The following is a 13,522-nucleotide window of genomic DNA, read 5'->3' as shown; positions in this document are numbered from 1 at the left end:
TAGGCTCTAATGTTGCACACCTTTACAATGCTGCTGTAAACTCTGTGCAGACATTATCAGACCACAACTGATCAGACGTCCATGTGCTGTGTAATTACATTAATGAGGAAGGTCTTGGAGTTCAGGAGGTTGGAGAACTGGTTGAGCGCCTGAGTCACTGTGGCCCGTCGAGCCTCTGGGATGTCTAGCTTTCCCGTGATCATCACATCATTGGCACCGTCCTTAGAGGGCAGGAAGAAGACGCGGTCTGTGTAGGTCTTGTAGTCCAGGAAGGGGATGCGTCCCTCGCTCAGTTCGTTTGTGTGGTCCTCCATCTCGATCATCAAGTCTGCGGGACGTAAACAAGAAAATTGTACCTTGCTCCTTTCTAATAAGAAGCTTTTGTTGTTTGTGTGCTGCTCATCTGTCTTAATCATTATGTTGCGAGAGGCAGAGAAGGGAGAGTGTTGCCGGGGAAAACTATTTCAGCTGTGAAAGATTGTTTTCTATTACCGTTACTGCAAAACTGCTTCTCATAATGATGATAACATGATGTTAAGCGGGAAAATTTATTTAATTTACTGCAGTACAATACATCAAAGAAATGTAATCAGAGCTATGAAGCACTTCATTACTTTATAACTTCTTAGAAACATGGATCCTTTGTGGGACATTAGCAATATTGCTGAGCATTTACACAGCTGCACTGTACCTGTGAATTCTTTCTTGCAGCGGTCTCGTACGCTCTCCTCCAGATTCTCAAGCTGGTGTTTCACCTTCTCATACTCCCTCTCTGCCTGTTGACTCTTTCTCCTGAACAGATTCCACAAACACAATACACGTGTCATGAAAGGAAATAATTTAGGTCTAATTGTTGTTCAAGGAGCTGGCACAATTGGCCGATAACATAGTTTCAGTGTTTTCTCAGAGTTTCACAAAAACATCCCATTAGCGCTGGTATTATTCCACTGTGGGCTTATTGTTCCTGATGTAGGTGTTTTATAAATATTCAGGAGAAAATGAGCAAGTTCAACTAATGCACGGCCACCTGTGACAGACTCGCAACAAATTACCTTTTTTTGCAGAACCTTTAGGAGGCATAGATCGAACTGGTAAAATTAAACAGTGAAAATAAGGAGGATAAGATATAATAGTTTTAAAATTATCCCTACAATAACTTTGCGAAAAACACCAGTACCATAAATACAATGCTGTTTACAAATCATCCAGTTATTACATAAACTCATGTATATATACATACAATTACAGCTACTTCTTAAGTCCCAATATTGGGATATAACAGAAAATTACAACTAGACTGGCTTGAAATGAAAAATACTTTGTCAGAATGTTTCTTTTATTCTAAAATACAAAAACCATTTTCCCTCGAACAATACGCTTGACACTAAACACACATCTCTAACCATGCAGACTACAATGTTTATTTATCAAGTGCAGCAGGCTATTAAGCTATTAGACTATTAAGCCAGCCCTCCGGCAATTCAAATGAACAGGGCTTCAGTGAACTGAAAACCTTACTTATCTGGAGTAACATTATGTAATAAAAGATCATCAGTAGGTTACAGTCTATAGATACACCAACAACCCACCAGGCTCATTAGTTTTTATTTGGCTAGTTATGATTCTGCTTCTGTGGATCAAACCTGTGAACAGATTATTTGTGCTGCTGATTTAAATTATCAGAGTAAGTGAGCTACATTGCATAACATAGCAGTTCTCTACATTAAAGAAAGACAAGAAAGACTATGTAACTTTTCTGTGGGACTTTTCTGTGGGTCTTTGCTTAAACCATAATCCCTGGACCCTCTTTTACTGCTCAAAAAAATAATACGTGACATGGTTTTATCAGATTAATACTTGATAGTTTCCTAATTTTATGAGATTGCTTTATAATGTTTTTTTTTTTAAACTGATTTTGGAAGTCAGCTACAGAAAATGACAGAGTACCTCTGTTTTGGGTCTCAAAGACTGTAAAACAAGGACATTCATCTGTGATTGATGTTGACAGTACTTTCTAATGCAGGACTACACCCTCCCAATTCCAATTATAAGTCTGTTTGCATTTCTGTTCTTTGAGTTTTGCTCATTAGACGTCAAACAGGGAGTTACACCCCTGATACCCAACTGACCCCAAACAAAAGTAACATCACCTTGCTCAAATGTACAAGCTCAGTTGAGGGGTTACCACTTCAGTACTTTTCTACATATTCTTTTAGATATTATTCGTACACGGACAGCAGTGGGATCTGTGGGACCCCTAAACAATTAGAAGGAAAAGCCAATTTCCACAAAACACAAGGGTTAAGGGGTCACAAGCTAAAAAGGCTGAGAATGGGAACCACTTGCATAAAATATTGCAGGTTTGTAAGTCAACAACACACGAAATGATCCTCTCATGCAAGAAAAAGGTAAGTACCTAGAAAAACTGAGTAAAAGAATAACTAAACTACAACAGTAATGATTATAGAGTATTATGCAACATTTAACTGTGGGGTCAAGAGGTTCAGATAATAAACAGCTTCTTTCCTCTAAAAAGGCAATTAGAAGTAGTAAGATGACTTTTTTTTTTCATCTGTAAGGGAGGTTATCCTAGAATAACATACCTGTAGCAGTAGACAGAGATAGCGATGATGAGCAGCATGGGCACGATGACAGCAGGGATGATGATGTACAGTGACAAATCATTCTTCTTCTCGTACTGCACAGAGCCGACCACCCACTCCCCTTTCCCAAACTTGATCTGTGGATAAACACAGAGAGAGAATCTTATTATCTGCACAAGCTCTCGACATTTTTAGATGAGATTTATACAGGTGAGTGTCAATGGTAAAGATTCGACAGTACTGGAGAGGAAACGAGGATGGAGGAGAATCTACATAATTGCCCACAGTTCTGCTAAAGCAGCAGCAGGACCTTACAGTATTTTTAAAGTGCTCGGGCTATGTGGAAGTTGGTGGGCCCGCATTAACTGAACAAATGAATAAATGCATTGAGTTCAATACTTTATAATCAAGCTTCTGAACTATTAAGAGTCTGGTGGTGTCACTTCTTTATGCAGCACACAGCCACAGAAATTAAACAATAGCTCACTTAGAGGAATTACCCAGAGGATGAGGTTACAGTATTAATCACAATTGTGCCTCGGCTATAATTAAATGTAATTATAAGGGCCTGTAGCTACATGAAATTGTTCAACCAGTAAAAATAATGGGTTCTAAAGATGTAAAGAGGACACGCCTAGAAAAGTACAGTAAAGATTCATGATGCATGCAGGCTCTCATCTGTAAGTTTGTGTATGTGTCTGCATTGCTGTGGTGAAATGAAACTAAGTACGTTTACTCCAGTACTGTACACATTTCAGGTACTTTTAAAAGTACTAAAAGTATTAAAAGTCATGCCACTTCATACTTCACAATATCTCAAAGGGAAATATTACATTTTTCTGCTATGTCTCTTTTTTATTTTCTTTTATTTATTTTCTCTTTTATTTTAATATGTTTTTATTCCTTTTTAATACTTTTGAGGTTTGGACTATTGGCTCTGGGTTGTTGTGACAGCATTTCTGACTCATTAATCCATTATTAAATTAATAATTGCTGCAGTCTTATATAAAACAGTTAAAAAATTTGCTCCACCTCAACCAGCTACAACAGTAAAATGCTGCTTTTACATCAGTGCATGAGTAATAATGTAATATATACTAACATAACACTCACTTGGGCCATTTTTGTTTTACATCAAGTACTTATACTTTTAATATTTTAAGTACATTTTCCTGATTACACTTACATACTTTCCCTTAAGTAACAACTTCTGTAATTGAGTATTTTTACAGTGTGGTTCTAAATACTTCCTCCACCACCATGTATCTGCCTGTCTTTGTCTGATCTGACCGTTAAGTCCAGCAGCTCAGGCCGGGTGTCTCTGCGGAGCCGTCTGGAGCGAGCCCGAGGTGGGTTGGAAGGTGGGTCCAGAAACAGCTTGTCATCCTGAAGCGTGTTGACCAGACAGGGCTCGTTGCCCACAAAGGCTTGAGCCTCTTTGGCCGTCATAGCCTTGGAGAATCCGCGACCCTGCAGGGGGAAAATCAACAATGTGGTGACTGAACTACATAGTTAATTAACATTAATTACTACATTTATACACCATCAAGTAGACGCATCATTTGATGAGTGTTAAAAACATTACTGTAAGCATTTCCATTAATAATGGGTGGAAACTGTCTAACAGCTCTTCACTCTTCCACTATGTGAGTGCCAAAAGTAATTAGAAAGATTAAGATTATACTCACTGTAAGCACAATTCTAATTTCTTACTTAAGACTCTGTAGGCACAGCTCCAGTCAATCCCACAGTCCTGGCATGGCAATACACTTTTATACACTTCTACAGCACACTTCTGTATCTACAAACACACTTTCAATTATTCTAATGCAGTTTGGAATAGAAGAAAGGTGAAATTATCTTAAGTAAACCAGCGTCTGAGTAATTGAAAAGGCCTCAGAGCTTTTCTTGCAGATGCCTTTCCTGACTAATTTACCTAAAGTGTGAGTAGAAAAGAGAATACTGTGAAACCTCAAGGATGACACAAACAAGTAATAAGCTACGAGACAAATCTACATCTGAATCAATTGGACAATTCATTGATTAGTTGTTTGACACAGAATTTGATCTGGTATGTAAAAACATTCCCTAGCTTGCGCTTGTAGGAAAGTGTGATGGGCATTTTCAATTACCAAATGATATTAGAGCATACCGCAGAACATTAAGAATGTTTTTGAATCTGTTTATAAGGGTTACAATAACTACTAATCTACATTTGACTTCCAAAACACACACCACTGAGCTAAAATATGAAATGTGCTGCTATTCGCATAATTTTTACATAATAATATAAGCCGCTAAAGAGTGAAAATTTTGCACAGCAACTGCAATTCAGCATCTTTTCCAGTTTTGTCCTCAAGTCAACACCATTTGTCTCAATTCCTTCACACACAGAGGCTCAGAAACACAGGGCTACAAGTCAACATTAAACAGGGGCCGCAGCAGCCTGTACTCACGGTGACGATGATGATGCTGGCCTCAGTGATGAACTTGTTGATCAGCTCGTTGAAGACGGGGTCAGGGTGGTAGTCGAAGGGCTTTAGTTCCTTCACCCAGTTGTCCAGGTGGATGTACGTTCTTAAAGGGTGGTTCACGGAGTTGTTTACAGTCGGAGAGCGAAACTGGATGACCGTGTCGTTCTTATCGTGGGCGTTCTGAATGTGTCGGAGGGAGAATAAAATGGATAGGAACAACAATACAAAGTTATATGTTGACATGTAGCACAAAAAGGTAAACAAAAGAGAAAATGTAGGAGAATATAACAGTACTCAACAGAGAAAATGTGGGGAGACAGAGAAGCAAACAGTGGGAGTTGAGGGCTTTTTTTTTTTTTTAAAAAGCAGTGAATTACTGTTTTTGTTGTGTGAGGGAAGAGTGTTTTGGGGGTGGGGTGGTGAGAGAAAAAAGCCTGGTTTGGTACGATGGGGAAGGTAAAATGATGTGTCTCTTTTCAGTCATTCTATTAAAATCCCAATCTGCCATCGTAGAATAGCAGTCTCTGAAGAATAACAACTCATATTGAGTCATCCTCTGGCTTTGTTTATTTGCTCTTTGATTAACTGGACCTGTGGTAATATTTCTGTCACTCTCTGATTGTTTAGATACTCGCTCGACAATACTGTGTGCGACAGCTAAACCCTACAGTCCTACACGCAGCTTAAGTTTTTCAAAAGGACAAGTGAAAAGGCGTAGGCTACATCAGATAATGCTTTGGAAAAGTCACGCAGCACTACTACAAAATTGTGAGACTGGTTGTATGAGTTGAAAGTCTTTTGTCACTCAGCTTAAAAGTAAATGTATCCACAAGAGCACTGTCTCCTCTGACTCTACATTGCCCTATATTATTAGGAATAGTTCAGCATTTTGGGAATTGAATGAGAAGATTCATACCAGTCTAATTTCTGTCCAGAAAATATAAAGCCACTCACTAATTGGCCAGAAAGAAAATATGAATTCCCCTAAATGTTGAAACTATTCTTTTAAACATTTAGACAGCTTACAGTGTGCCAACAAGCTCACAATGACATTTTTTAGCTGTTATAGAATTTACAATGTTGCCTATTGTATTTTAGTGTGTTATAATGCTAACACTTGCCAATGAACGTTAAACACAAAGCAGCTGAAGATTGTTGGTCTTAAAAATTGGTGGTATGAGTATGTGCCACAGCTAATCTCTTCATAGGAACTAGTTTGCGTGGTGTGATCCATTTTAATTTAGTGATGTGTAAATCTGCACTTAGTAAATGTTTGTATTATAGCTAGGCTTTTATTTTGAAGTTAAGAACAGGTGCAAACTGCTCTAGAAGTCTAATTGCTCTGAGCTGCTAACCTGGCCCAAAATGTAATCAACATGTTTTCACAACAAGCCAACAGCAATAATGATACATTTGGGTCTAGTTCAGTGGATAGACTTAAACCAATAGAAGCTTATGAAGCTGACCAGCCAAGGCCTTTGAGATAACGCTTTACATCCGCTGCTAGTCTGTGGCAGCCACAAGTCTATTCAAAATCTCTCCTGTCCCTGGGTAGCTGAGACCAGGGACTTGGCTGGGAGTAAAGTGGTGAAATGGTCACATAATCTTCTGCAACCTTAATGCCGGTATTAAATTTAGCCCTTTAAATGAAATGAACAAAATTGCTACTGCTTAACACTGGCCAGTACACTGGAGGGCAGGCACCACAAACTGTGTGCAACTCCTTCAAGTTTCCTGGCAAAGTCAAAAGCTACTTGATTAGGCTGGACGAGGAACACAGTTATATTCTGGTGAGGGTGAAACAGTGGAGCTGCTATCTGTAATCCAACAGGTCTGAAGGATTTATGACCAAAGGAGTGAGATGAAGTAATACTGGCTTATGGAATCTCACTGATCGGTGGAAGCAAGCAGGAGTGGAAATCTGTGTTTGTTAGTGTGTGTGCATGCTTCACAGAGTTTGAATGAATCACCAGTAGTCGTGGGCTCATGAGATGTAGGGTGATTGATGGACAGGGCTGCTTCTGAGAGAGGGGGGGGGGGGGGTGGCTGATGGAAAAGTAGAAATACTCGGAGACAAAGAATCCCAGAAAAGAGACAGTCAAGAGAAAGAGTGAAGAGAGCAAAGAGAGATGGAGAGGCTGATAAAAAAAGGGAATAGAAAAAGAAAAGGAAGAGACACACACACACACCTCAATAGCTGTCGAATTGTCTCCGTGGACTTTCATGACAGCAGTCTGGATTAGGTCAAAGCCTGAGCCGGTCACCAAAATGTTCCTCCCTCCACTAAAAAAAAAAAAACACACACACAGACATACACGTATAACAAACAACACAGTTAAACACATATATGAGCACAGATATCCCCAGCCGCACGAAGACAAGCTCATAGGGCGAGTAACGGGAAGACAGACATAGCTCTTACATGGTACCTGGGGTAATTTTCACTGGAGATGAAAACAAATTAGTTTAGCCTGTGAGCAGCCTATTGGTTGTCTGCTGTTCCAATCTGTGCGCCTAATCACACGCGCCCTGGTGCTTTCAGTTGCACAGGAAAAGCAAGGTAACCGTCTAATGCACCCATTTTCAGTGATCATCAAGCAGTTTGGTACAACATCAAAGACTAGCATTTGTATCCCCTTCAGCCAATCTTCAGCAAGTATGGAAAATATTCTGCACACATACACAAACATATTGAGCAACTCTTGAAGGACAAATGATACTTTTAAAAAACAAAAAAAGGTTATTGGCATTAAGACCCTCTTACCAAGGTTTCATACAGATAGAAGCTCACAGGGCAGAGAACAAGGCAGGCGCCTTTTGTTAGTGTTCAATTTTCCACAACAGTACTACTCTATTCAACCTTGTCATCAATGTCAACAAGCTTTTTTGTTTCCTTTTTTCCTTCTCTACTCTAAAAACAACAGTGTGAGGTATCTAAAGGTTTTTATTTTTATGATTTGACTATTCGTCAGAACATCAAAGTCAAGGGATAACTACAGTTTTTAGGATTCATCACCTTCTTGTTTTTTGAATAATATTTGCATTGGGGTTTTCAAATATAATAGTCATTACAAATTAATAAATTAATTGAAAAAATAAAATAAATAAAAAATAGTCAGCTTTGGCACCATAAACAGTAAATCATCAAATAAAAAGGCACATAAAACAAGAGCAACAAAGGTAAATACATACAAGTTATGCAACGGTCATGCCTTTCTTTTGGCAATAAATGTACATTAATTGGTGCTAAATGCCCTTAGCGTTACCTATACTGACATTAGCCTTTAGCCTGCTAGCTAGTGAGTGAAAAAGCGAATCAACAACTACAACCTAAGTTAAGCTGACTGCATAGCTAACATTAAGTTTACTGTAACAATGCTAACGTAGCTCTTCATGGACATTAGCTACAAGAACACATTAGCTTATGCTGTACGGACTAGGACTGTTTGTTGTTGTTACCCACCAAATACCACAATTACTGCCTAACTTGGACTCAACACTCTATTTTTCCAGGTAGGATCAAACCAATATTATAAACACTTTGATTCCAGGTGAAAGGTGAGTACGCTGCTACTTCATACTGACCACACAAAGCTTCCTTTGGGGTTGTGGTCTAGCACGATGGGATTTTCCAAGAATTGGAAGGCACTTTGGATGGTTGTTGTGGTACTCTTCCCATACTTCATTGTGACGGTGAGAAGGTCAGAGGGCACCTTATCTGTTCGGTATTCTCCTGTCCTGCAGGTGATCTCTGCTCCGAATTTCTCCCTGCCAAGACAAGGACATAACTCAGCACTGGCTGGAAGGAAGGAGTGGGGGTCGCACAAGGTCACTGTGCAGTGAAAGCCAACACGGCGGCAGTCTGACAGCTTGTTAAATCCTGGCTTTGCTGTTTCTCTAGCTCGTTATTTTTCCGTTACCTCTGACTAAAATGTCACCATGGGCTGGTTTTGACAGAACGTAGTCACAGTGAAGGCGAATGGTAAGAGAGAAGGAAAAAAAATCTGCTTATGACACCAAAGTTAAGGTCAATTCCATTTTTGCTTCAGGAATGTAAAAAAAAAAAAAATCAATTTATGGGCTTCAAAGTGTGCATACTGTAGAATTTGCATAGAATACAATGTCTGAATAACAAGTAGCACTTATCAACAGAAGAGAGTGAATTGAAACAGAATTGGGCTTTGGCGTGAATGACAATTATTGCTGAAAAAGAAATCCTTACACAGTGCAGTTCACCCCTCCGATGGTAACCTGGACATCATTCTTACTGCCAGTGTCCAGAAATCGGCCAGAAATTGTAATGAGGGTGCCCCCAGCCTTAGGACCTCTGGAGGGATTCACTCCCTCTGGAATTGGGTCCTGGTGAAGGGGGTGGGGGGGTGGGGGTTGCAAGACACAGCATGAATACATACTTATGTTTCCCCTGCAAGGATTTACATGCACACAGAAGCCCCGCCCCACAGGCAAATACTCACTCACACACACACGCGAGAACGACACACACCTATACAGTACACACATCCGCCCCCCCCCCCCCCCCCCCCTTCTATCAGAAAACATTCACACCACACCACACATGACAACACACACACACTCAGACAAGCACCACATCTGCCTCAATTTGCTGAGCAAACAGTTAGGCGGAGCACTCCCCTGTGGGGAAGCTTTAGTGAAGCCCGAGATATGAAAAGCCAGTTAAATAGCTACGCTGTAGCCTGTTAAAGTATTAGAGAGAAAAGGGGGTCTACTGCATGGCATCTGGTTAAAGAGGAGTGCATAAGCATTCTGGCTTATCTTACAGTGCATTACCATTGTAATATGACAGCATCTAAGCTTCATTTACCAAAACATTAGGATGTAGTATTTGTACATTCCACTTAAATGACATGCCCTTGGTATGTTCTGATAAGGGGCTCTCTGCAGTTAGGAAATGGAAACATAATCGAGACAATAAAACAACAAAATCAGCTGAAAGCTTTTGGACGTGTTTTTTTTTCTGGGTGAAAAGTTGTACGCCTCCGTACTGAAAGTGCTGAGGAAAAAGCGAGAGAGATAGAGTGTGTGAGTGAGTAAGGGAGTGTATTTACCCTGTAGGTGAACTGCATAGAGGAGGTTCCTCTCTTCTCTCCCTTCACCTCCACCTCCACCTCACCCCAGTAACGGCCCACAGGGTCAACAGGGCCGATCTCACACACAACGCTGGACGGAACAATAAGAAAGGTGAGAAGATATTTAAGACTAGGGCTGAAACTAGCAATTATTTTCATTATACATTAATCTACTGATTATTTTCTACTGATTACTTTTTTCTTTAAAAGGTGAAACGATTATGAAAAAGGGTGAGGTCTTTAAACTGCTTGCATTGTCTGATCATTAGATATGTAGTTAACTATCACATAGGACTAAGAAAAGCAGCAAATGTTCACATTTAAGAAGCTGACTCAAGAGAATATTTGATATTTTTAATGGAAAAATTACAACTGCTAATGAAAAAAAGTTGCTAAATATGTTTCTAAGCAATTAATTGACTCATTGTTCAACACTGTAAGATTGTCCAAATTTATCCATTCAAATGTGCCATTTCTGAATATCACAGATATTGGCAGACTTTCTGTGTCTTGTTTTAGTTAATTGGAGAAAGTGGTGAAAATAACTGTAATTAAAAATGTAACCTAAAAAAACAGAACTCAAATGGGATTTTTATTTTTCACATTTTCAAGTTACATGCTAAACAGGTTCGCCCAACGTTTAAATAATGTTGTTGACTAAGCAGCTATGAATGTAGTATGCTTTCTGATGCCAAATTGGCAGCTTATGGCATCTTAGAAATTGAACCCTCAGGGAATTTTCCCACATTGCAGCGTCTGGAGTTTACTTGGAATCATGTGATAAACCAAACACGTCTGTCTGCTGCAGTCCTCAGGGGAAAATGTGTTGCTGATGAAAGGGGTCAGCATGAAATGGCAATCCTCATTCAGGCTAACAGGTGGTCTACTAGCAGAAAATTAACAGCTACAACAGCAATGTGCTGGAATGAAGTATCACAATGGAAAACCTGTCAAAACTTAAAAGAAGTGAGCTACAGCATGCAGTAGAAGACCGTGCAGAACAACTAACGACAAGATGAAGACCACAGCAGGCATGTTAGCACCAAAAAGTAGGTGATTTAAGGGTGAAAAACATTCCATCTGGTCTCATAAATCCAGTTTTATGCCTCATCGTGCAGATGGCGGGGCAAGAATTAGTCATAAATGTGGATCAATCCTGCCAGGTGTCAACAGTTTTGGCTTGGGGCTGTGGGGCAAAAATGTGGATGTTTTCTCTTTTAAAGACCATTTGTATGAAGTGAACAATTTTTAAAACACAGCTGTGACTGAAGTGCATTTGTGAGGCTTAGGTCCATTCCAGTGGTCTTTTTATGCAATGCTCAGCTCATTAAAGCACCTTTGGGATGAGTAGGAACAGAGAGTCTGCAGCATGAAAAATCCACCAAAAATCTGTGACAAATGTGTGATGGTATCAAATGTGTGGTATAAGAGGGTGATATAGTTACAGTGCTTTGGTGAATTAATATCTTAAAGACTTCGGACTGCTCTGGGCATTTGTGGCCACAGACAGTATTTAAAGGCTGATATTCAGTAGTATACCCCAGGAGTGGAAAGCAACTAAGTGCATTTACTTTTCTGATGGATAGGGCAGCTGAAGACAGGAAAGGGGGGAGAGAGAGGGGATGACATGCAGGAAAGGGCCACAGGTCAGACTCAAACCCATGGCTGCTGCAGCAAGGACTCGGTTATGGTACACAGGGGGGCCAGTTCTACCAGGTGAGCTATCAGGGTGTGCTATCAAAAAACATGTTTACTCTCTTCACAAAAGGGGCACATAATTTTAGTCTAGTTTGGGGCATCCTTAGATGATATATTTGCAGTTCCACTACAGAGATGTTTTAACTGTTTAACAGTACATTCAAAGAGGTAAAAGTATTCCATATTTCCCAGAAAAGCAAAGATTAGAGAAAAGTCCAATATATGAATACACTTTTGTGTAGCAGAACTTTCCTACCCCCATTAATCATTTCACAATACCAAATTGTATATTAAAACTAGCTCCTTGACCAGCTCTGCTTACACACTGATGCATCAGTATTAACAATCTAATAATATATATTTAATATCAGTCAGAGAACTGCAGAACTAGCACTTTTGCTTTACATTTTGAGCATATTTTGCTGATAATACTTAAAGATGTTTTGAGACATGTAAAAATGGTCTGCTTAGAACAATAATGTGTGTCTGATATGTTTCTTTTAGCGAAGAAAACAAAAGTACAATTTCAACATTAAAATCCTTAAAAAGGCATGTACTCCTTCTACCTCGTAATACATTGAAGAATCTATGAATAAGCAAATGTGTTCCTGCCGGACACAAGATCCTGCTTCACCCTTTAAAGTCAACTCACATTGCATGCACATGGGCGGCTTCATGTTTCTACATCACACTTGTATAAGTTGCATATCATTAGGATGATACTGATTTTGGCTTTTGATTGCAGGACCTATTTATATTGTTAGTTTCATATTTTGACTCAAAAAAGGATCAGAATACTACTGACACCACGGGCATTCGCCTTTTAAAAGAGTGATTCAGTTTCTGAATCAACTTGCATCTGGAGACTTTCAGATCAATACAGTGGCATAATGAGCTAAATAAATTATACACCCAGATCACCTCGAGGAAAGGAAAAACACTCCTTAGTTGATAAGGTATCCAAAAGTTTACCAAAAAAAAGACATTGTTTGACCAGCAGCAAACAACAACGAAAAGATAGAAACGAATGTGTGCTGCTGCTCATATGTTTGCACAAATACATCAGGTGTGCAAGTATTACCTTGTGGAGACAGAGTACTTCTCCTCCTGGTGGATACAGGGCTGCCCGACCACGGTGATGCTTTTAATGTCTTCTTTGTGGATGCCGAGGTTGGAGCCTTGGATGGTGATGAATATTCCTCCTCGCAGGGGGCCAAAATGCGGGATGATCTAAATGGGGAGGTACAGTGGTGGGGGAGGGGGTGGGTGTTTATAGGAAGAAGGGATTTGAAATGGATTTAAACAAATTAGTTGTGCAATAGGAACATATAAACGATTTACACACTCTGTTTGTGTCGGTTAAATTGTTTGAGTTAAAGTGTTTAATATTCAAAGCATTGCTTGAGAATTATAGTACATCCATACTATAGGAAGCATATTTGCATGTTATCTGTGTATGTATTAAAGACTGATTTGTGCGGTCTCTATCAACTGATACCTTACCTGTATATGTCAGGTATGGTCATAACCTCTGTCACAATGACTGATAGATTGTTGTCAATGACAATGAGGTACCAACAATTAAGTGAAGATAGAAATAATTGATTTAATCTAGATGTGTTGCAGCTCAGCTCAACAT

At 39.5% G+C, this 13,522-nt stretch overlaps 1 protein-coding gene across 1 annotated transcript in view; it reads right to left on the bottom strand.

Annotated features, from left to right (window-relative positions):
* Positions 1-13,522, bottom strand: part of plxnb2b (plexin b2b) — a 117,734-nt gene that overhangs the window by 18,521 nt on the left and 85,691 nt on the right. Inside the window, exons 15-24 of the mRNA XM_035664952.1 lie at positions 12,965-13,113; positions 10,165-10,276; positions 9,300-9,436; positions 8,663-8,845; positions 7,267-7,360; positions 5,060-5,257; positions 3,894-4,073; positions 2,604-2,740; positions 692-792; positions 99-328 (exon numbers count right to left, since the gene is read on the bottom strand). Of these exons, the coding sequence (XP_035520845.1) occupies positions 99-328; positions 692-792; positions 2,604-2,740; positions 3,894-4,073; positions 5,060-5,257; positions 7,267-7,360; positions 8,663-8,845; positions 9,300-9,436; positions 10,165-10,276; positions 12,965-13,113 (1,521 nt within the window). The remainder of the gene's footprint in view (positions 1-98; positions 329-691; positions 793-2,603; positions 2,741-3,893; positions 4,074-5,059; positions 5,258-7,266; positions 7,361-8,662; positions 8,846-9,299; positions 9,437-10,164; positions 10,277-12,964; positions 13,114-13,522) is intronic.

The sequence above is a fragment of the Morone saxatilis genome, unplaced genomic scaffold (genome assembly GCF_004916995.1).
Source record: "Morone saxatilis isolate NCDOM2014 unplaced genomic scaffold, NCSU_SB_2.0 Contig2, whole genome shotgun sequence".
NCBI classification, from domain to species: Eukaryota; Metazoa; Chordata; class Actinopteri; family Moronidae; genus Morone; species Morone saxatilis.
The sequence above is the reverse complement of the archived record's forward strand: the minus strand, read 5'-3'. Positions and strand labels throughout refer to the sequence as shown.